At 44.7% G+C, this 22,172-nt stretch overlaps 5 protein-coding genes across 12 annotated transcripts in view; 4 read left to right on the forward strand and 1 right to left on the reverse strand.

Annotated features, from left to right (window-relative positions):
- The window catches only part of notch3 (notch receptor 3), a 28,384-nt gene extending 24,649 nt beyond the window's left edge, over positions 1 to 3,735 (forward strand). For 2 of the 3 annotated variants that reach the window (XM_028985380.1, XM_028985381.1), the window contains exon 33: positions 44 to 1,510. In XM_028985380.1, coding sequence (XP_028841213.1) covers positions 44 to 1,510 — 1,467 coding nt within the window. Of the gene's footprint in view, positions 1 to 43 lie in introns of all 3 variants that reach the window. The other variant, XM_028985379.1, reaches the window with a different exon arrangement.
- A 767-nt stretch (positions 3,736 to 4,502) lies between these two features.
- On the reverse strand, positions 4,503 to 9,170 carry LOC114794194 (retinol dehydrogenase 8). 5 transcript variants are annotated; one of them, XM_028986599.1, is made up of 7 exons: positions 9,083 to 9,170; positions 8,355 to 8,474; positions 8,099 to 8,260; positions 6,827 to 7,006; positions 6,216 to 6,309; positions 5,780 to 5,963; positions 4,503 to 5,588 (listed from the first exon to the last, which is right to left on the reverse strand). In XM_028986599.1, the coding sequence occupies exons 2-7, from the start codon at positions 8,449 to 8,451 to the stop codon at positions 5,373 to 5,375; spliced, it is 933 nt and encodes a 310-aa protein (XP_028842432.1). In that variant the 5' UTR covers positions 8,452 to 8,474; positions 9,083 to 9,170; the 3' UTR covers positions 4,503 to 5,372. The 5 variants fall into 5 exon arrangements, with proteins under 5 accessions (XP_028842432.1, XP_028842433.1, XP_028842434.1 ...); XM_028986600.1 differs by having other exon boundaries at positions 8,355 to 8,498; positions 9,083 to 9,140; XM_028986601.1 differs by having other exon boundaries at positions 8,983 to 9,139.
- A 619-nt stretch (positions 9,171 to 9,789) lies between these two features.
- Positions 9,790 to 14,165, forward strand: shfl (shiftless antiviral inhibitor of ribosomal frameshifting). The gene is made up of 10 exons (XM_028985954.1): positions 9,790 to 10,137; positions 10,865 to 11,000; positions 11,152 to 11,201; positions 11,370 to 11,441; positions 11,657 to 11,701; positions 11,794 to 11,835; positions 12,045 to 12,200; positions 12,315 to 12,418; positions 12,519 to 12,676; positions 13,348 to 14,165. The coding sequence occupies exons 1-10, from the start codon at positions 10,111 to 10,113 to the stop codon at positions 13,590 to 13,592; spliced, it is 1,035 nt and encodes a 344-aa protein (XP_028841787.1). The 5' UTR covers positions 9,790 to 10,110; the 3' UTR covers positions 13,593 to 14,165.
- A 791-nt stretch (positions 14,166 to 14,956) lies between these two features.
- Positions 14,957 to 17,334, forward strand: soul5 (heme-binding protein soul5). 2 transcript variants are annotated; one of them, XM_028985956.1, is made up of 8 exons: positions 14,957 to 15,047; positions 15,133 to 15,195; positions 15,287 to 15,368; positions 15,744 to 15,864; positions 16,260 to 16,405; positions 16,494 to 16,657; positions 16,797 to 16,905; positions 17,159 to 17,334. In XM_028985956.1, exons 1-7 carry the CDS (start codon positions 15,043 to 15,045, stop codon positions 16,873 to 16,875), a joined length of 660 nt encoding a protein of 219 aa, XP_028841789.1. In that variant the 5' UTR covers positions 14,957 to 15,042; the 3' UTR covers positions 16,876 to 16,905; positions 17,159 to 17,334. The 2 variants fall into 2 exon arrangements, with proteins under 2 accessions (XP_028841789.1, XP_028841790.1); XM_028985957.1 differs by having other exon boundaries at positions 16,797 to 16,876.
- Positions 17,335 to 17,489: 155 nt separating this feature from the next.
- On the forward strand, positions 17,490 to 22,150 carry nr5a5 (nuclear receptor subfamily 5, group A, member 5). Its single transcript, XM_028985953.1, has 7 exons — positions 17,490 to 18,242; positions 18,716 to 18,831; positions 18,991 to 19,132; positions 19,910 to 20,583; positions 20,672 to 20,791; positions 21,321 to 21,468; positions 21,580 to 22,150. The coding sequence occupies exons 1-7, from the start codon at positions 18,062 to 18,064 to the stop codon at positions 21,825 to 21,827; spliced, it is 1,629 nt and encodes a 542-aa protein (XP_028841786.1). The 5' UTR covers positions 17,490 to 18,061; the 3' UTR covers positions 21,828 to 22,150.
- Positions 22,151 to 22,172: the final 22 nt, after the last annotated feature.

Genomic DNA, 22,172 nt, shown 5'->3' on the forward strand with positions numbered 1-22,172 from the left:
CTTTTTTGCTTTTTACATGATGCCTTTCCTGTCTCTCCATCAGGAGGAGACCCCGCTGTTCCTGGCTGCCCGTGAGGGCAGCTGCGAGGCCGTGAAGGTGCTGCTGGCTCACTTTGCGAACCGCGAGATCACCGACCACATGGACCGGCTGCCGCGGGACATCGCGCAGGAACGCATGCACCATGACATCGTGCAGCTGCTGGATGAGTACAACACGGTGAGGAGCCCGCAGGGCCACGGCGGCGCTGGCCACCACTTAGCCGGGGGCCACACTCTCTCCCCACTCATGTGCCCTCCCAGCAGCTTCCTTCCGGGCCTGAAAAACACTCCCCAGGGCAAGAAGAACCGAAGACCAGGGGCCAAGGGCTCCGGAATGGGTGGCCAGGCCTCCTCCAGTTCAGCTCAGTCGGCCAAGGCGCGCAACAAGAAGCTGACTCTGGACATGCAGAGCGCCCTGCTGGACAGCTCCGTCACACTGTCTCCGGTCGACTCGCTGGACTCACCCCGGGGTGGCGCCAGCAACGCTGGCTATATCACCAACCCAACTTCGCCAGCTGCAATGCCATCACCAGGTATCTTCCACTCCACCATGTCAGTGCCTGGCACTCCCATGGTGCACAGCGCTATGCTGGATGGCGCCGGCGGCCCCTTCGCCGTGTCCCTGGCCCAGCTGGGCGACATGGGCGATGGAGGGATGCAGGGCCGAGTGTCCATGGCATCAGCGGTAAACCAGGTCCCCCATAACTATGTCCTGAGCACAGGTCAGATGGGCCTCAACATTGGCATGGTGAGCCCCGTCAGTGTGCCCTTCGACTGGCACAGCCGCATGACCCCCTCCTCACAGTGCAGTCAGCCTGTGGTCAACATGGTGCACCCGGTCAGCAGCCAGGCAGGGATCCACCCACAGACCCCCACGCTGCAGCAGGGCAGCCTCCTCATGCACCAGCAGCTGTTCCGGAGCTCCCAGCAGCCCATGCTGCAACCCACACCCGTGTCCGCCACCCCGACCATCAGCCCTGTGAAGCTGACTTCCATCGCCGAGCAGCAGCAGCTCCAGCACCACGGCCTGGCCAGCCAGCAGGGCCTGACGCGAATGGGCACCTCCACCCCTCCTACCCCACAGCAAGTGCAGCCTCCGCCAGCTTTTTACCAGCAGCAGCCCCAGCCCCCCACACAGGGCCCGGCGCCGACAGTAGCAGTGCTGCCCCCTCAGGGCCCGGCGGCGCCTCAACCCGGCAGCAGCGCAGGCCTGGAGGATTACCCCACCCCGCCCTCTCACCAGTCCCTGCCCCCCAACATGGATGCCACGCCCAAGCATTACCTTCGCCTTCCGAGCGAGCACCCATACTTGACCCCGTCCCCCGAGTCCCCCGAGCCCTGGTCCAGCCCTTCTCCACAGTGCGTCTCTGATTGGTCAGAATCCACCCCCAGCCCGGCTGTCAGTGGGCCGGCCCAGACGCAGATCCCCCACGTCCCGGAGTCCAACGGCAAAATGCAGGTGTTCGCATGAACCCGCCACACACCAGAAATCTATGAGACATGAGGTGGAAAATGGAGAAGACCACTTTCTCTAATGCCTGCTTTTTTATTGGTCAGCCAGTTTCCAAGATTTTAATTGGATTTGGATTGACTGTGTTGTCAAGGAGACCGTCTGCTGGCGTTGTCTGCAGAAAAGAGTAAAGGGAAATTCTTGTTGTCTTAAAGAAAAGACAATATAATGAAGTAAGACTTAATCTGTCACAGATGGACTTATTTTTTATTATAAAAAAAATACAAAAAACAAAGTATATGAAGAAAGCTAGGTCTTTCATGTTAAAGACTTGGGGACATTTTCCTGAAACTAACAAACTTTTTAAAAAGTAGTAAACAAGAAGAGCAAGAAGTGTTGAAGGAAATTCCTCTCTTTTTTATTTATTGTTTTGCGATATTCCTCTAGGGTCCTCTCGTCCTCTTTCTGTCTCTGTCTCGCCAATTCTGTACTCCTCATATACTGGACTGCGCCTGTTACGGTGCAGTAAAGCTCCCTCTCAAAAAAAGCCCCATCTTTCATCGGACCGATACTTTTTTTGTTTTTTTTGTACTGTACGTATCTCCATATTGGTGGTGGTTTGGATATGTAAAACCTTTTCATTTGCAATATATTTACATTTTGCACCATTATGTCCTTGTTGCTCGTATGGGAGACAGACAGAAAGAGACAGGATGCTCACCTTTCTTGACTGATATTATTTATTTAGGCCAAAAGTAAACAGCAAATTGGCGCTGAACTTTAAAAAGATTAAGAATTGGAGCTTAAACATTCCCTAGAAGTATTATAATGTAAGAATGTAGAGGAGCATCTCTGAAGCACTTCTCGGGGGCCAGCATGAGGGGGGGCGATAGCGAGCCGGGGCTCCCTCTCCGCCGCCGTATCATGTGACTTTGTACGTTGCGCTGGAGGACCGCATTTTGTGGCCAGTCAGCAGAAACCCCAATGCCACTGAGCCTGTACCCGGAACCCACTGCCATGGCTAGAAGACCCACCTCACGTCTCCAGTATTTCAGCTCGACTTTACAGCCGGTTAGACGAGGGCATTGCTTTTGCCATTACTAAATCAGCCAGTCACTGCCCTTTTTTTAAAGATTTTTTTTTATATATATATAATTCATTTTGTTTTTATTATTATTATTATTATCATCATCCTTCTATTGAAACAATGGTTTTGTTTTGATCACCTTCACAATTAACTAAGCTATTGTTTACTGTCTGCTGCTCAGTCACTAAAAAGTGGCGTTTATTTTTTCGTTTTCTTCCTGCAAGTATTCTTGCTGTGTCGTGTCTTTACCATGTTAGTCCTGTAAGCGTTAGTGCTGTAACTGTCCCGTCTTGAAGAAGAATCGTGTTGTTTTTTTTCACGGTCCTGTGATACGTCTAGGCTGCATCATCATCATCATCATCGTCGTCATTGGCAGGCTGGAGGTCCATGGCTGGGCGGTGGAGCTGCTAGTGCTCCGTCACTCCTCAGGGAGGGGTTATAAAGCATGCAGGGAGCGTATTCTGCTGCATCTTTAGCAGTATCCACCCCCAGCTTCTGTGCTTTATGGGAAAAAAACATGCGACACAAACACTGCTATGTAGTGCAATGTAGTCGCTTGGGTTTAAGTTTAATTTAGCACCCCTTTCCACTGAAACCAGCAACAAGGTCCTGCTTTCATTTGATTAGAAACCCCAGACGTTCACAAGAAGAACCCCTGAGGGCCTTACATTCGGTCTCTGCAAATAGTTACTGCCACTGCTCCCAATGCCACTCTTCCCACTGCCCTGCCCGTGTCGCAAACATTAGACACTCTGTCAGAGATGCAAAGATGTATCTATATTTTTTGTGTTGGATATTTTTCCTCCTTTAACATACAGTTTCCAATGCCTGAATGCCAGTTTATCACTCCCAGTATCTGCTTGTAAAATGTTTGTCTCATTTAGAACTACTTGTTTAAAAGTCTAAAATGAATATGTACTAAAACATGGACATGTCAGTGTACTTCCTATTAGCATTATTGTAAAGCTGAGAATGGCTGATATTTTATTGGTCTCACAATTAGAACAACCATAGATATTTTCTGCCTTCATTATTAATTCCTGTACTTGTTTAAAAGTAGTTTAAAATCACTGTATATAAAGAGCTTTTCACATTGTTTCTCTCTGCAAAGGTTGTAAAATAAGTTACTTCTAATAAAAAAAACCTGTAGGGAACTACATCCCTGTCTTCTGGTTTAAATGTTTGCATTCACTGATTTCACACTCACTCATTTTACTCACTCACTCAGGTGTTTTTCTTATTGCACGTCGCTAAATATACTAGGGCTGCTCACTTAACCACGATTAAATCAAGATGATTGTAGCCAATATTTACATTTAAATAACCAATCATGGGGGGCATAGGCTGAGCAGCAACCTGAAATTGTGACAGTGAGACGTGCAATAAAGTCTTCCTCATTTGGGGTTGAAAAGGTTGACAACCCCAATAGATTTATAAAAGATATATACACAAACACACACACACACACACACACACACACTAGACATGCAAGGGAAAATGGCTGCTGCAGCCCACTACATGTGTTTCTGGTTGACAACCAACGCAATATAAACCCACTGTGATGGCAAAGTGGCTGTCAGTTGCGGATCCGGACCAATTGCCTGATCGGTTCTGCACATGCATGCGCATAGTTATTTCACACTTTTTTTTTATGTTGAAGTCAAATGTGAAGCACTTTTATTTTACAAAAGGAAGAATGTGTAAATGTGTAATATTGTGAAATAGTCCTTCACATATTATTTAAATATAACTGATTTACAAAAGCAAAGAGTAAATGCTCAAGCACTTTGTGATTTGTCATATTGCAGGTTATTTTTTCCCCACCCACTCCATAATCACATAGTTTTTGGATGAATAAATATGTTTCTAAAGGAAAACATGGATTATTTTCATAGTGACCTGCTTTCGTTCATCTCTTAAAAAGAAAATGTTGACAGGCTGTTTTTATCGCCAAAAAATCTGAAAGCCTTGTTCAAAGTGAAATAAAATGTTTTTTTAAATAATGAATAATTATGATTAATAATCGTCATTAGAATATTGATAAAAATAATCAAGATTATCATATTGGCCATAGTCATGCAGCCCTAAAATATACTGTAATATACCAAATAGCAATTTTTTTAGCTTTATCATATTAATTAAATAGCATTAGCCAGAATAGGAAATGCATAGATATACATGATCTCTTTTGTGTAATTATCTTTTATAACTCAATATGTTGCATCAACTGTTTCCAGCTGTCCGCAGTTTTGGCTCATCACAGGAAATCATTCTGTATCAGACACCACAGTAACAGGATAAAACATAAACTGGTTGCATCGGTTCAATATTTTTAGTAATCCACATTTATAGAGATATTTTAAAATGATTTTAAATGTTCTAAAGGAACATGTATGGAAATGTTTTGCTCCCCCCTTTTAATTTTTTGTTAATAAAATCATCATTAAAGATCACCATCTGGGTATCAGTAATACCCAACAAAAAGGGAAAATCCTGAAGACTACAAACTTTCAACATACACGATATCTACTATAGCACAGAGGAAACTGGACTTAACATTTTCTAATATTTGGGTTCAGGATCATCAGCCTCAATTAATTAAGTTATCACAATTAAATAGGATTCATTCTGAATATTGTATTCAAGGCTTAGAATACTCACAACATATTATATTGTGCCTAGTAAAAACAAAATGAAACGCAGCCAGTTGATTTATTATTTGAAGTTGCTTCAACTGTTCCAGGTTCAGCTAAATAGGAGAAGGTGAAGGCCCACATGCCTTCAGAAAGCAGCGGCTTACTCTGCACCTCTGCCTGTCCGCTTCTGCAGCAGGCGCAGGAGTCCCAGACTGGCATTGAAGACGCGGTCATGTCTGAAGATCATTTTATAGAAGGTCTCGAGCGGGAGTCGCCCGCTGGGGTCTGCGTGCTTCAGGGCTGTCATGGGTGTGTACAGGGGGTTGGTCTGGTGGCGAAATGGAGGGTCGTTTGCTACAATCAGCTCAAGGGTTTGCTGCAGAGAAAAACAGATTAAATTCAAGCTTGTCAACACTCGTTCAGCCACACATTGTTAGCCTCAGAGGCAGGGTTCTTGCTAAAGGGGTGAAAGGTTAAATCTGCCTAATAGGTGTCCAGAACTGTATTCTCTAAGGCAGCCCTGTGCACAGGCTCACTGAGTCTAAGCATGCAGAAGAAGCAAGATACCTTGGCAATTTCCTCAGGTGCCTGGCCAATAGAGCTGAAGATCTTTCGTGAGTAAGGTAGGTAAATACCACGAAAGATCTGGGCCGTCTCCTCGTCTGTTCCTGACAGATCCATGTGCTCAGCGTCCTCGTACACCTTCTTCTCAAACTCAGTCACCACTGGGCCTGGCTCCACCAGAGTCATCCTGGAGGAAGGCAAAACACGTCTGCACTTTACATCACTGAACGCTTTTAAACAGCAGCAACAAAGCTCCAGTCGGCATTTTTACTAATATTCCACACAAGAAATTCTACTAACAACATTAATAACCTCCTTGAACATCACTTTTAAATATTCTGATGTGGCCATGAGCATATGTTTTGAAATGAAAGTGAATGTGGAAAAGTCAGGGTCATTATTGGTATTTACAATGGTGCATATGGCAAATTGTACTCACTTTACATTAAACTTCATGGCTTGTACAGCTAAACTCTCACAAAACCCTTCAACTGCAAATTTGGAAGCAGCATAGACATCATTGAAGAGCAGACCTGGAAAAGACACAACACAACACAATGCGCAATGTCACCTAACATATGTGTACAAAAAGAGCCGTTTACATTTACATTTACATTTTTGACTCATATCCAGAGCGACTTACAATGTGCTTTCATGTTACCATCAGTGAAGTAATCAGTTCTGGTTCACTAGGACCCCAACTAAGAATACAATCATTTTATTCACTCTGTTGTAGTTTTTCTTACATAAATAAGACTATAAGAAAGTTACAATTTAGTCTAAGTATTCTCTAAAGAGGAAGATCTTAAGCTGCCATTTGAAAAGTTCATTCCACCACCTAGGGGCCCAGACAGAGAAGAGTCTAGATGAGCGTCTTCCTCGTACCTTCAGAGGTGGAGGGACCAGGCGAGCAGTACTGGAGGCTCGGAGAGTGCGAGGTGCAGTGCGAGGTATAATCGTATACAAAGTGCTGCTGCTTTTTGTATTAGTTGTACAGGTTGGATGGCATTCTGAAGTAGACAGCGGTAGACAGAGGTAGACAGCACTCACCCTGAATGCCCATTACACTGCTCATCACAACAATGTGTCCACTTTGGCGTTTCTTCATGCCAGGCAGGACCTCCTTGACCAGTCTCACCATTCCAAAGAAATTGGTGTTAAAGAGTTCCTGCATTGACTCAACGTTTTGACACTCAATGGGTCCAATCATGCCCACACCGGCATTATTCACTGTGAGTGAAATACACATGCAGATGTTACAATACATGCATTTAGCATGACTTACAAGATGATATTGTGGAAAAAGTACAGTATTAGTAATATTTTAGGAATATTCCAAAACATTAATAATTATATATGAATACATACATTTCAGTGAATCAACTTGATATTATTTTGAATATTTCAAAATAATATCAAGTTGATTCACTGAAATGTATGTATTCAATGTATGAAATTAATAGCTTTATCTTTAATCTAGTATATTATATTAATCCTTCAAGCTGGGTAAAACAAAGGTGGACAAAAGTACACCATACATGTATGGAGTGCTGTGAGAGCCAAAATAAATAGATATATAATAAAATAATAATAAAAAAATGTAACATTAAAGAATTGAATATGACAGGAATTATAAAAACATATTGTCATATTGAATTATTTCACAATTTATTTAATGTGGACACATTTACTGCATCATCAATTACTCCCATCAAAGTACATAGGCAGGATGTCGGCTTAATTTTGGCACTCAAATCCCTCCATATAAATGGGTTCAGTATATAATGACCATGCTCTAGAGTGGGTGAGCAAGAGCCTAATAAATAGGACATAAAGCAAGGAGGTTAAATAGAAATGTCTCAAAATAAATGAGCAAATGAATACAGGCCTTGGTTCTCACACTGTGGTACACTGGTGATACTTGGGCTTTATATTCATGCCATGAGTCTCTGAGATTATTGTTGAGCTACTGTGTGTCTAAATGCAGTGTAGTTATTATTGTACATTATTACAATTATTGTTCTATTATTGCAGTTAAAATCCTCATTGTAGTGCAGTTGATAAACTAACTTCATGTGTGTTTGACTGCTGTGTTGACACCGGATGACAGTCAATAAGAAATTATAGCCATGTTAGGAATTCAATTTAACCTGTTTAACCTAGTTAACAGGCCAGCGCTACTCTATCAAATGTTGGACCTGCTGTCCTTATTTGGTTCTCAGGGGTAGAAATGTCAGACAAGGTTCCATGGAAGAACAGAGGACAGAGCACAGACATGACATACACATGCCCATACAGTGACACGAAAAGTAGGGTACTCACCGAGAACATCCACCTGTCCACCAGGCAGGTTCTTCAAGCACTCTCTTATTGAGTGCTCACAGCAGGCGTCCAGCTGTTGAATTTCCAGTGTTTTGTTTAGGGTCTCCCCAGCGGCTCTCTCCAACGCCTGTCTCTTCTCCAGGTTTCTCAGGGTGGCAACCACTGCCTCCAACGCACAGGAGCTTCATCAGTGCAGCACTCTAAACTGAAAAGTGTGACTTGTCTATATAGAGTCACTGCTATGAGACTTTGTTACCTTCGAACCTCCTCAGCTTGTCCCTTGCGAGTTGAACTGCAACCGCCAGCCCGATTCCAGAAGAGCAGCCAGTCACCAAAACCTTTCTTGTTGCCATGGTTGTCTGTCCAGAGCTTTATGCTGAAAACATATACTACACATATACTACACACATAGCCTAGTGGGTAAAACACTCGCCTATGAACCAGACGGTTCAAACCCCACTTACTACTTAACAAGTCACTTAACCCTGAGTGTCTCCAGGGGGACTGTCCCTGTAACTACTGACTGTAAGTCGCTCTGATAAGAGCGTCTGGTAAATGCTAACGTACATACAAATCAAATATACATATGTTTTATATATAAATAACCTGTATTTTTTGGGTGAGCTCTGGTTTCAACATATGTGTGGTTTTATTGAGAATTACAAATTATTTTTTATTAATTTACCATCTACACAGTACAATGTTAACAAAACTAAGACAATGATCTGAAAGATGTACAGTTATTTTAATTTGTCACACATTCACAATCTTCCACAAAAATCACTGTAAATCATTTTAACTTCAGAGGCATGCATGGTTATGCCTCAGAAAGCAAATGTAAAATTAAAAAACATAGATTAATACATCAAATTTTAAATATATACCCAGTATGAAGAGCTTGCAGACGTGTAATATGTATTACACGTATTACATACGAACACGAAATAACGATGTTACGGCTGTGCTGGACGTGTATGAACGAACCTGCTGAACGCGGAGTTCTCCCGTCCCGGTAACGGGACGCGCGCAGCTCAGACGCCGGTGAACCGAGTCACGCGCGGCCGGATTATCGGCTCACTCCGGGACGGCCCGGTTCCCGGTGGCGGCTGGGAGATGAAGTTCGCGCTGGATCTCCAGCTTTTCAATGGGAGAAACCTGGCGAAACTCTTCACACACCTACAACGTGCTTCTGTATACGACTACTGCAAACGATTAATATCGTACATATTTTATACTTTTTGAAGACATTAACAAGAAAATAATAGGTTTCACGTACTGCAATCAGGCAGACAGACTTTCATTTCTTTAAAAAAAAATGTTATTAAACGGTTGTTAATTGATGACCACTTTTTATTTCGGCCATGGCCGTACAGACACACAACAATTTACTTTTATTGGCCCCGTTGTCTTTCAAGTTTCAGTTTTTCTGTGAAGTTATTTCATCTGCACAGCAGGAAGTGAGGAGTCAGCAGGAAATGTTTTATTATTAGTGAACATTTTGCTGCAGACATGGACCTTCTCGCACCTTCTCTCTTGCCTTGTCCTTAATCCTCATTTGAACACTTCGTAGTGCCCTAAACAAGGAAAGCACCAAGACGGAAGAAGACTGCGCGTCGTTCACTGTAACGTGCACTACGTAGTGCACGAGTGGAGGATTAGGACACGACCAGGGCGGGCCACGTACCCTTATTTAGCAGCGTCGACCCTTGGACGACCAACCTAAATATGAAAGTGAAAGTGGCTCCGATGACTTTGATAGCTTTACGCATCGAACATAAAACCGTGGCGTGATGTTTGCAAAAAGTCAAGGTCCAGACCAATTAAACTCGCGGAAGCCAGAAGCTACGCGAGCTTTTTGAAATCCCCGCTCCCTGTCTGCCGAGCCGCCCGGCCGGAAGCCGAGACTCTCCACGTCCCGCTGTGGGCGCTGCGCGTTCGGAACTGCGGAGGAAGCGACCACGCTGGACGCGAATTATTCTGTAAAATAGTCATTTTAATGCACACATGTCGCCATGAGCGCCATACAAGAGGAAGTTGAGGTATGTTTTTTTTTTTCAGATCTTCCTTCTCTTTTATTTCACACACTTGTGAACTTGAAGCTCGTTATTCCGTTGTTTATGGCTTTATAGTATTATTGGTATAATAATCTCTCCTTCCTATAAAATATGGCGGGTCTTTCCGGGTATAGAACTAAATATTAAGTATACCCGAGCACGATACTATAGTAACAAGTTTCATTTCAATATTAAATGTGAGATTATTGGGCGTATATTTAAATAATCCAGAAATACAGTGCTTTTAGTACGAGTGTTCTTACAGTGTGGCGGCCCGTCATTTCCATCACCGTTGCAGCTGATATTCACGGTTCTCCCAGCGATTATTGGTCGATTGTATTCGTAGTAAAACCTGGTTAAAGTAGATGGTCGGGTGTGTTATTAAGCAGGTGGGCAGTGTGTGTAGATGCGTGTGACGAGGTAGAGAGAAGCACTGCTCATAACCGATATTAAAATTTTGCTGTTGCGGTCGAACCTGTTATGAATTTGCGGGTTGGGGTCAGAGGTCAGGGTTCAGGCTATGTGCTTTGAGCCATGAGTACATTTGCTTAGTCTGTCTATTGAAAGACTGGATTAGGATGGTTTTGATTATTATTATTATTTTTAACCTAAAATGCCGTTGAGGTTGTTTGTGCGATGAACCGGTTTAGCTGTGTTTCTGCGCTGAAATGTGCAGCAAGTTGCTACTGATTGTGTGGTTTTCATGACTCAGTTGGAAACAAGTGTCAGGCGTCTGAGAGAGCAGTTCCATGGCAAGATTGACATTGAAAGGGCAACAATACTCATGCGACGCTATGGCAACAACCATCGACTCATTGCCATGGAGATTGTGCTGATGAAAGACAGAGGTAAACATGATCATATTAAATCACTGGTTGTAAAATTGTACTTTTAATTTATTCATTACTCATGCATATGAAGAACAATTATGCATTTCTTTATGCCAGTTTCTTTAAGAACATCAACAGCTAGATCTGATTATAATGTTTTGTTATGTAGAACTTGACGAAGAGGACATACACATTTTAAAGAATGACACTGCAGTCAAGGTAATATTTTAGTCTGAATGGTTTTGTCTAAATGGCATCTCTTGATGAAAATACTTCATCAAAATACAAATTTCCTGTTCTGACATTTGTAGCCTTTCTTGGCCTTAAAAAATGATTGAGAATTCCACATATTGATTCACAAATCGACATTTCTTAACACCACTGCAGAATGTAGTGAGGAAGCTGAAAGCTGAAGAAACAGCCAAGGAAACATCTGCAGGCCAGCCCTCACCTGCACAGGTACGAGACTGGAAATACTTTTATTTCTACCCTGAGTCCGTTTGAGGGTTTCACCAGTAAAATGACAAAGGTTTGACATTTGTTCCAATTTTTTTTGCATGGAAAAATGTTACCCTTTAGAAAGTCTCTTAACATGTCATTTTACTGCAAACGTTGCACATAATAACAGATTCAGGCAATGTCAGCACTTACCTCAGTCTTACTGGGCTTTCTAGGGGGCCACTAATGAAAGCCCGGAGCGACGTCGCCGGCGTAGCACGGTAATGCAGCCGCCATATGCGACAATGCACCATATTAGCAATAATGTTCAGTATTAGACTGTCTGTGCTTAACATGCTTTGTTCTCCATCAGTCTAGAGAACATGCAGCGCCGAGTACGGACCACGACATACAGGTGGGCTGTGTGGAGTCAGTTGACTAGAGTCTCAAAAAGTCGAAAAGGTTGCAGTTCAGCGGCACTTTTAAAGCTATTAAAAATAGCCAAACATGGAGCCAGGAACAGGTTGCATTATAACGTTGTGCCAAAGGATTAAGGTTCAGGCTGCAGCTCTGTGTACACACTGGAGGGCTGGATGACCGACTGGGACGTGTGCTTGACTGCAGGAATTGGGAAAACTCCTCCGTGCCCTGCCGCTTACGCAGGAAAACCTGAGGATGTTTGACAATGCCCAGAAGAACAGGATCCCCTCAGACATACACCAGTTTGCCTGTGAAACGTGTGACAGTGACTGGTGGCGCAGGGTTCCACAGAGGAAGCGCGTACGAATCCAACTATGCTTTTTTTTTTGTATTTTCCATACTTTTTAAAAACATTTTTGATGTTCTAATATTTTTCATAGAAGAGTGTCTCTGTCACTATGTGTAATGCTGCAGGTGTCCCGCTGCCAGAAGTGCAAAAAGAAATATGACCCTGTACCCGCCGATAAAATGTGGGGCTTGGCGGAGTTTTTCTGTCCCAACTGTGCCCGTAACTTCAGGTCAGTGTAGGGCATTACGGTGGCTCTGGATAATAAAAAGTCTCTTGGAACTGTGTGGAGGTCTGAATGTGTGTTCCTGTGGTATTTCTTATTTTTTTAGGGGCTTTGGGAGGATGGATGTGGGATCTCCCTGCTACAGCTGCCGATCCGTCATAATGCCAACCAAAATTCTGCCCCCACGTCGGAGAACCCCAGGACTTCCTTTTCAAAGGAGAAACCCTCACAGCTGCCTGGCCGAGGACTGCTACAACCGGCAGGGTAACGTCAGGTCCCCTAGTTCTCTGCAGCATATAACTATGGAGCCTGATCTGTCCCGGCTATCACTGGTGAACAGTCACTGGTCCTTCCCAATGCGTTCCGTCTTTCCTGCGTGCCCCCAAGTGGCTTTAAAGCCAGTTAAACATTAGAACCTTCAGCTCACTCAGACATTTGCAGAGACGCAGCGTTGCACATAACAGTTTCACTCCCACAGTTGCACTTTAATAAGGTGCCTAATCCAAACCCAGAACCCCGATCCCACAATACTTATGATGGATCAGCCGTAAATTAAACGGTTTAGGTTACCTTAAAATATTTGTCCAGCATAGAGTATTTTCTTTAAAAAGATTATTGTTTTAAAACCTTTTATTATATGATTATGTGATAGCAGTTATTATTAAAACAATGTATTTTATAATATTTGTATAGTGAGCAGAGTGGCAGCATTTTAAGATTGTTCACCCTTTCATGTTGATTCGCTGGTCTTGTGTGTTTTGTGTGTTCCAAATAGTGAGTTTAGAATAGTAAAATATTGCTATGTTTTTTTTACATGAAATTACAACAATATAAATTATATTATATGGTTTTATAATTTTATATGATTTTATATCCATTTGCAGTGAAAGGATTGAACTCTTTGTAACTCTTTCCTTTCCTGACTTTCCTCCTAGAACCCCACGTCCCTGGTACGGAGTGTGTTCATCCTCACAGCCGTATGAAGAACCACAAGCCTCGCGTGGTGAACCCCAGCCAGCCACATATAAGCAGCGGCTCCACGGTCAACACCTGCCTGAGCCAGGGCAGCCTCGCCGACTTGTACAGCCTCGTGCGGGACGACCTGGAGGGCATCAGCGAGGAGGAGGAGGAGGACGAGGAGGCCGAGTCCAACAGCAGCAGCAGCAGTGGCAGCAGCTGAAGCCGGAGAGGCCGTCCTTCTCTGCACTCTGCTGTCTTCAAATCAGGGAATTTCAAAAGTGCCTTTCTGAGCGGTACACTCATAATCATATGCACTGGACAAGATGTCCGCTGTTACTTGACAAAACAAATGTCCATATAAAGATGGGGGAGGGGCAACGCTCAAGGCTTCTGCTTTATTTTGCACTTGCATGTCATTAATATGTAATTAATATGTAATGTGGAATGTGTTGTGTGTGTGTAAGAGAGATTTATATTTACCACATTTATATCTGTTGCTGTATAAAAGCAAACACACAGCAATCAAATACTCACAATTCATTTAGCAGAAACCTGCTGTGTGGTTTTAGCTGTCTAGGTAGAAATCGAGTTGGACATAATCTGACCACCTTGTTCGCTTCTGTTTCACTGTAAACGTAAGTCGCTCTGGATAAGGGCGTCTGCCAAATGCCTTAAATGTAAATGTGTTGCCGCCCTGTTCTGACACAGTCTGAGTTTGTTCATGTGTGCAAAATGCTTTAAAATGTTAAACCTGCAACGTATCCAAACAAGAACTGAACTTTAATAAATATTTGTGTGCATTGTGAGCTGTGGGTGCGGCCTTCTTCAGCCATTGTGCCGCCGATGAATAGAGTTGTTCGTGGGGATTGTGGCCAGTGAAAGGGGGGCACAATGGAACCCGCTGCTTTCTGAAACTTCCTACAGGTTGTACAAAGCATGGTAGGTGTCAGATTGGGCTTTATTAAAAGGTGGGAAAACGCGGCGAGGCTCTTTCGTTACTCCCAGCCCTCGGCGGACGAAAAGCATCTGAGAATTCCTTCCACGGCAACGGAGCGGACAATGGAAACGCCTCCAGATGAAAGGATCAATTGCACTTAATTAAACACAATACCTTCAGACAGGAAGACAAGAACATTCTGCCATTTTGGCCTTCATTTTCCTTTCTGTTGTTGGGTTTGCTGTCGCAGTGTCGTGTGTACATGGGGTAGGAGTATTTATTTACTTTTGTCTTATTCCTTTATAATGAAAATTATAATAATTTGTTTTAAGAAATAAAGTGAACCTCTGATCATGTTATATAATATTGCACAGTGAAACGCTTAATCTAATGTTGTATAAGTGGGTTCGGGTTGGGGGGGGGCTGTCAGACCCTCTTACACAACAGACAGCTGGATGACCTCTGACCTTCAGGCCACGTGAAGGGTTACATTAGAGAAAAAAAAGTTTTTAAACCCCGTCTTGGTAAAGTTTGAGTTACGAATAGGGAGTATTTTGGGAGCACCTCCCGTGGTCTGACGTTTACGGGTAAACTGCATGGAAAACTCCATCGGTGATATAAGTTTGTTTTGGGCTTATGAAAGAGTGACGTCGCCCCGTGGCCGCCGTGGGAGGGACTCGCGAGGATATAAAACACTCCAGCAGTCTGTCCGAGCAGGAGATCCCGGCTGGAGATGATGTAAGCCCCACTGCCTCTTATTGCGGTGAAATACGCATTGTCTGCTTTATTTTCACACTTTTGACGAGACTATTCCACGTTTCAGGGCTGATTTGACAGGAATCGTCGTGCTGATGCTGCTGCTGGTGGCATCTGAAGCCAGAGTTGGGTAAGAGCTCGTTTTTTCTTCACATTGTGATACCAGAGTGTCGGTGATGTATAATGAAATATGTGTAATGTGTATGTATGTCTCTCCTCAGTGATTCCACCGAGACCAGTTTTTGCACGGAGACTAAGGAGTGTCTGGAGTACGATTTAGTGTGTAAGAATGAGGAGTACGAGGTGAGGTTGTATAGAGCAGGGTGGGTAAACTACGACCCTGCCAAAATAAGGTTGTTATTATGACGCCTCTCAATTGACCTCTTCCTGCAATACCTGGCGTCCCACCAGGTGGCGCAGGTAAAGAAACGGGCGGTAAAGAAAAGGAAAGCGATGTCTGGGGTGCGGGACAACTTTGCCCATAATGTTAATAAATGTGTAAAGGAAAAAAATCCTTGACGGAGTGTGTGTGTGTGTGTGTGTGTATATGCATCTGAACAGTTGTTAAAAGTCAATGTGGCCCCTGAGCTTAGAAGTTTGCCCACCGCTGGTAGAGAGTGACACGGTTTCATGTGATGCCTGGTGTCTTTGTGGCCTGACTGTCCCTGCTTCTGCCAGGTGCGACACTACGACAGCACCAAGTGGGTCTCAGCGGACGCACAGTCCTACTTCATGGAAGTAGCCATCAACAGAGGCTTCATGAAACTCTTCAGATACATACAGGGGGCCAATGACGCAGGTGTGTGCATGCGCCATGTGTGTACGGGGTGCCAAGAATCAAGTGCTCATTTCCCTGCACAAAATGCGGTCTGTGCCACAAAAGGACTTCAGGGAAGATGGAATCAACCTACACTTTTGATGCAGTTTGTCCACAGAACCCCTGTCACATTTGGTCCACAAGTCATTATGTTCTTTCTATTACAGGAATCAAAAGTAATGATTCATTTAGTTAATAAAATGTTAACCAAAGCCTTCAGTCTACAAAATGACAAAAAGTAATTTCATCAACGAAATGCATGCGTCAGTGATAGAAAGTTGTTTTGTTCACAAAATGCAACGTTTGTTCCGTCATTATAAAATTCACTTTGTGACACTTAGTGCTTGACACATGTTCATGTCTCGGTGCTGTGGTAGGTGTGAAGATCGACATGACTGCCCCAGTTATCATTAAGACGAAGGAGGACAGGAGTGTGTGGCAGCAGTCAAACTACACTGTCAGCTTCCTGTTTCCTTCTCGCTACCAGAACGGTGAGGCGATTCCCAAACCCACAGAAGAAAGTGTAAGTCTGACCACTTAAATCATTTCTTTCATGATTCTTTCATGATGAACACGCGTCCATGGTGTAATTTGGCTGGGTTCCGGAACAGGTATACCTAACGAACATGCCGGAGTCCCACGTGTATGTGAAGAGCTACGGCGGCTGGATGCTTGATATGACCTCGCGGTATTACTCTCGCCATCTGCGGGAGCAGCTGGACGCCGTCCAGGCTTCCTATAAGAAGGACGTCCACTACGACGTTGGCTATGACAGGTACTCCGTCCAGAGTCGAGATTATTACTCTCTGGAGGGTTTCGGGTTCACGTCCCAAAATGTCAGGTTTTGTATTACTTATTGTATTATAAATGGATTTGTGTGTGTGTGTGTGTGTGTGTGTGTGTGTGTGTTTCAGCCCTATGAAGATATTCAACAGGCACAACGAGGTGTGGTACATTGTGGATGGCAAACCAGTGTGTCCAGCAGCAAAATAAGGTCTGACTATGATCACACTTCAACCCAGGGTATGAAAGAGCCTGAGCCACAGAAAATGACATTTTTACAAGTCATTGTCATCTTTTAATTTTAATTCTGAAATTTCCACAATGAATAAATATTTAAATAACACTTGAATCAAACTAAGCAAGCAAATTGTACATACAAGTTAATAATATTAGTTACAATATTAAATACAATCTGAATTGTATTTGCTGCATCAATCCATAGAAACCATAACCATAATTAATATGTTTCCTGTTTTTTTTTTTTGCTCCACAGTTTCTTTAGGGCTCCAGAGTTTCCTTTTTGGAAGGAAAGGGAAGACTTCCTCCGCCATGTTTTTGTGTCCTTGTTGTATTTGTGCCAGGTTATTTTTTTTGTTAGCGCTCTGAAACATGTAATGTATATCTCTGCTTGCTGAATTGCTGATAGTAAACTTGACCAGGAGACAGCAATACCAGGTGCCAGGTTCACATTCATTTCATTTCAAATTACCACGAGGTGGCGCTGTTTGCAGATTAAAAAAATTAAATACAGTAGATTAAGTGTCAATTTACATAGGCCACGTGTCCTGTCAGGTCTGTGTGTGTCTGTGTGTGTGTGGGTGTGTGTCTGATTGACATCTCAAGCTTTTGTAACCGCATTTGTGTACTTGAAAATGACCATTTAAGGCCACTTCATCTCAAACCTGTACCTGTACAAAATTGGGCAAAGCCAATCTGAAGAGAGCTCATTCATTCACTGGAACACTACTAAGATAATCTGTCACCCTTGGACCATTTTATCTGATCTGACGCCGGTCGCACCACTGAGCCTTTAATTGGTGTAATTTCTCTCTGAAGCACCGCCCCTCTTTATTCTAACTGCCTCTGAACAAAAAAAAATATTCCAGTAAAGTATCATATTTATTGCTAGTTCATTCATATATAATTACATGAATGTAATTCCTAATTAATGAAGAAACCAAATGTTTATCTCTGCTTATATTTGGCTGATGGAAGGTGAATAGATCCCATAGCGTGAGTAACTGAGGGATTGTGAGAAATCAATCAAAGCACATCTGAAAATTTCGCCTTTTTGTCACGCCGACCGGGAAGGAGTGCCAGCTAGGTGCAGGTTTATTACCCTCACACTGGATCAAAGTCCGAGGGCCTCTGCCCGGCATCAGACGCTTTCCCTCTCATGCGCGCGTCTCTGTCGTCGGGAGAGTTGGACTATGCCGGGAAAGACTGGGATGATCTGTGGCTCTGCCTCGCCATGAACGTCCCGCATTACCACCTGGATCAGCCCCAGCCTCTGGTCCACCACCCCACTGAGTTCCCGCAGGAGCTGCTCCCTCTCGAGGGGCCGTCCGCATTAACAGGTACGAGGGTGCTGCTGTACATCAGCATTCTGGGAAAGTGTGACCTTGTGACATCATCAGTTGTGTTGAGTGTGTGTGATATTTTATGTGTATTTGTGTATTGTGTGTAAGTATTAGTAGTGCAAATTAATGAGGCCAGTGTGTATTTTGTTGTGATGCTACATATATCTAATGTGACCACGACATGCTTCATCTTCATAAGAGGAATATTTCAGCTTTGGTTTAAAACACATGGTTGACTTTGACTGTTTCCAGCTTTTTCCAAAATAATTTCCAAAATAATTATATAAGGACCACAGCACAGATAATTCCATCACCACGATAAGGGATCATGTAATAGACTGTTCACTTCTGCCGCCAATAAAATGCTACATTTGGTCACATGACGCTGTAAATGACGTCCACTGTAGTATTTCAGGACACAAACAAACAAAAGGATCTTTTTTTTTTTTTTTCTAAATCACAAACTCCAGCCCAGGAGCCGAAGGTAGAGCCGAACCCGCCGACCGAGCAGGAGGAGGGCTGCCCGGTCTGTGGAGACAGGGTCTCTGGGTATCACTATGGCCTGCTCACATGTGAAAGCTGCAAGGTGGGATAATGCACAGCCATGTTACCGCAAATAACTCATCTGGATGAAAGATTTGAGCCTGCTAAACTAAGGATGAGACTATACTAGAATAATGATAACATGACGTGTGTACTTACATGTAATTATACTTTATTTGAACGCCACCTTGTTCCCTACCAGGGCTTCTTTAAGCGCTCGGTGCAGAACAACAAGCGCTACACCTGTGCTGAGAGGCAGAGCTGCCCTATGGACCCCGCCCAGAGAAAGAGATGCCCCTTCTGCCGCTTCCAGAAGTGCCTGGCGGTGGGCATGAAAAGAGAGGGTAGGTCAACCCCGCCCCCCTCCCCACGGCTAAGTGCTGAGTGGGTTCTGTGCACTTGTTACGTTGAAAGCGCAGAACACAACGCGAGTGGATCTCCAATATCTGTGCACTTCTGCAGTTCTGAATGCCGCTGGTCTGCGCCCAGATTTTACATTAAGGGTCTCCTGTGAGGAATTCAAATGAACAGCAGGAAACAAGAGTACATGTTTGGTGATCCACTGCACTGACATAAAATGAGACTCAGACGCCCTTATCCCGAGCGACTTACAATCAGTAGTTACAGGGACAGTCCCCCCCACTGGAGACACTCAGGGTTAAGTGTCTTGCTCAGGGACACAATGGTAGTAAGTCTGGTTTGAACCTTTCACTTTGTGTTTTTCTGGTTCATAGGCGAGTGTGTTACCCACTGGGCCACTACCACTGATGAAGCAGTGAAATAAAACCAAATCCTACATTTGCGGTGATGTACAGATCAGTATTTGGCATTACGCGGCGGTCACAATCTGCACGAGGAGGAAACTGACCAGCTCTGTCTGGAAAAGGTCCTCACACAACACGCACCTCCTGGGGGTCTGCTGTATTGTAGGCAGGGACCCACAGTCTTCTTTCCCACTGAATTATCTCCAGAGCCATAAACCAGCGCAACTGCAGACCGTAATGACCCAGATTAGCACAGCGTCAGCACAACAGACCAGTACAAACTTGAAATAGGTTGGTGTCTGTTCTTATCGGACTTTCGGTGTGGGTGTCGCCACCCTGCCACATTTGTGTCAACAGCTGTGCGGGCGGACAGGATGAGGGGTGGGAGAAACAAGTTCGGACCCCTGTACCGGCGGGACAGGCAGCTGAAGCAGCAGCTGGGAGTTTTTCACCAGCACAGCGGCGCCCCCCACAGGATTAAGCTGGAGGGGACACAAACACAAGCAGCACCCCTGCTCCGCGACTTCCACCTGCTGCCGAACGCCACGCCGGCACCCCTGCACCACGAGGCCTTCCACCAGACTCCGCCCCTCTCTGCCGCCATTAACCAATCAGAGATGTCTGTGCTTCTAGACTGTACCATTAACAGGGAACGAGCACTGGCTGCTCCGTCCCACGCTTACCCCGGACTCTACCACTCTCACTTCCACGGATACCCCCTGTCCTACTCGCCAGCCTCGCCCCCGGCTCCGTCTGCACCCCTGCCACCAGCAGCCAACACCCCAACACCAAACCTCCCCTCAACACTCGGCCCACCGCAACCCTCGTCCCTGCTGACCCAGCTGCTGCAGGGCGAACCGGACGAGGGTCAGCTCAGCGCCCGGGTGCTGGCCTGCCTGCAGAGAGAGCAGGCCAGCCGCGGCAAACATGACCGCCTCAACACCTTCAGCATCATGTGCAAGATGGCCGACCAGACGCTGTTCGGGCTGGTGGAGTGGGCCCGCAGCAGCACCCTGTTCAAAGAGCTGAAGGTAACAGCCGGCCGCTCTGGCCTCTGCCCACAGAAGTGTGCTTTGCGTATTGATCGTGCATTTGGGTGGGTGTGGTTGGCTGCGGTAGGTCGAGGACCAGATGGTGCTTCTGCAGAGCTGCTGGAGTGAGCTGCTGGTCCTGGATCACCTCTGCAGACAGGTGTCTTACGGGAGAGACGGGTGCATCTACCTGGTCACAGGGCAGCAGGTAAACATACATTTGGTACTGGCTTGAGAACGGAGATGTGAACAGGAAGTGAAGAGAACATGGAAATAATGTGTAGTTGTGAGGCTTCATGTCACCACAGTATTCTCACTATTCCCTGTATGTGTGGTTTAATTCAGATAAGTGAGTCACAAATTGATGTTCACGTATTATTTGTGATTATTATCTGATATTAGGGCTCTCATTGGTTATGGTTCACCTTCTCTGTGCTACTCAGCACCGCTTACATCCAGAGCAAATTACAATCAGTAGTTGCAGGGACAGTCTTCCTGGAGACACTCAGGGTTAAGTGTCTTGCTCAGGGACACAGTGGTAAGTCTACTACTTACTACCACTGTGTCCCTGAGCAAGACACTTAACCTTGAGTTGCTCCAGTCTCCCTACACAACCTTCTGCTTGTTTTTTTTTATAGCTTTTATCAGACGCCTTTCTTTTTTTTTTTTTTTTTTACAGCTGATCAGATTAAATGTTGACATCATTGGTACATTGTCTGTTCCTCTCGTCCGGCTAGATTGAGGTATCAACAGTGCTGTCCCAGGCAGGGGTCACACTGAGTAGCCTGGTCTCTCGAGCGCAGGACCTTGTGTCAAAGTTAAGGTCACTTCAGCTGGACAGACAGGATTTTGTTTGCCTGAAATATCTGGTCCTGTTCAACCCAGGTGAGTCTATTTTTTATTTATTTTTTTTTAAACGTGGTCTATTGCGCATGTCCCATCTGTCTACATCCTGTAATGAGCAGAATCTGACATGCGTGTGGGTTGCGCCTGCAGACGTGAAGGTGCTGCAGGAGCGCGGGCAGGTGGAGCGGACGCAGGAGAGCGTGAACCGGGCCCTGATGGAGCACACGCTGCAGAGCCACCCCAGACACTCGGATAAGTTCGGCCAGCTGCTCCTCAGGCTGCCGGAGGTGCGCAGCATCAGCCTGCAGGTTGAGGAGTACCTGTACCAGCGCCACCTGCTGGGCGACCTGCCCTGCAACTCGCTGCTCACGGAGATGCTGCACGCCAAGCACAGCTAGGAGCGGCGCTCCACCGCATCCCACTTCATGAACATAAGACTATCGATTTAGCTTAATCTTGGGATCATCTGTACCAAAAAATGGAATAGGCCGGATTGCTTTTCAAATGCAATGATTCAGTTGACCAGTAAAAAGGTCAATTGTTCAGCTATGAAATCAGCCCTTCATCCAGTATACCATAGTTAAAAAAAACAAAAAAAAACATTTAGCCCCTTTTGTATGTAAATTTTAAATATCTATATCTTAAAGACATTTCACCAAGCTTTAAACATTGGTCACAGTCATGTTTTAGATCGCTGACCAGACACTATGCAAGATGTAAAAAAAAAAAAAAAAAATGTTATA

Source organism: Denticeps clupeoides, chromosome 7 (assembly GCF_900700375.1).
Source record: "Denticeps clupeoides chromosome 7, fDenClu1.1, whole genome shotgun sequence".
Classification (NCBI taxonomy): Eukaryota; Metazoa; Chordata; class Actinopteri; order Clupeiformes; family Denticipitidae; genus Denticeps; species Denticeps clupeoides.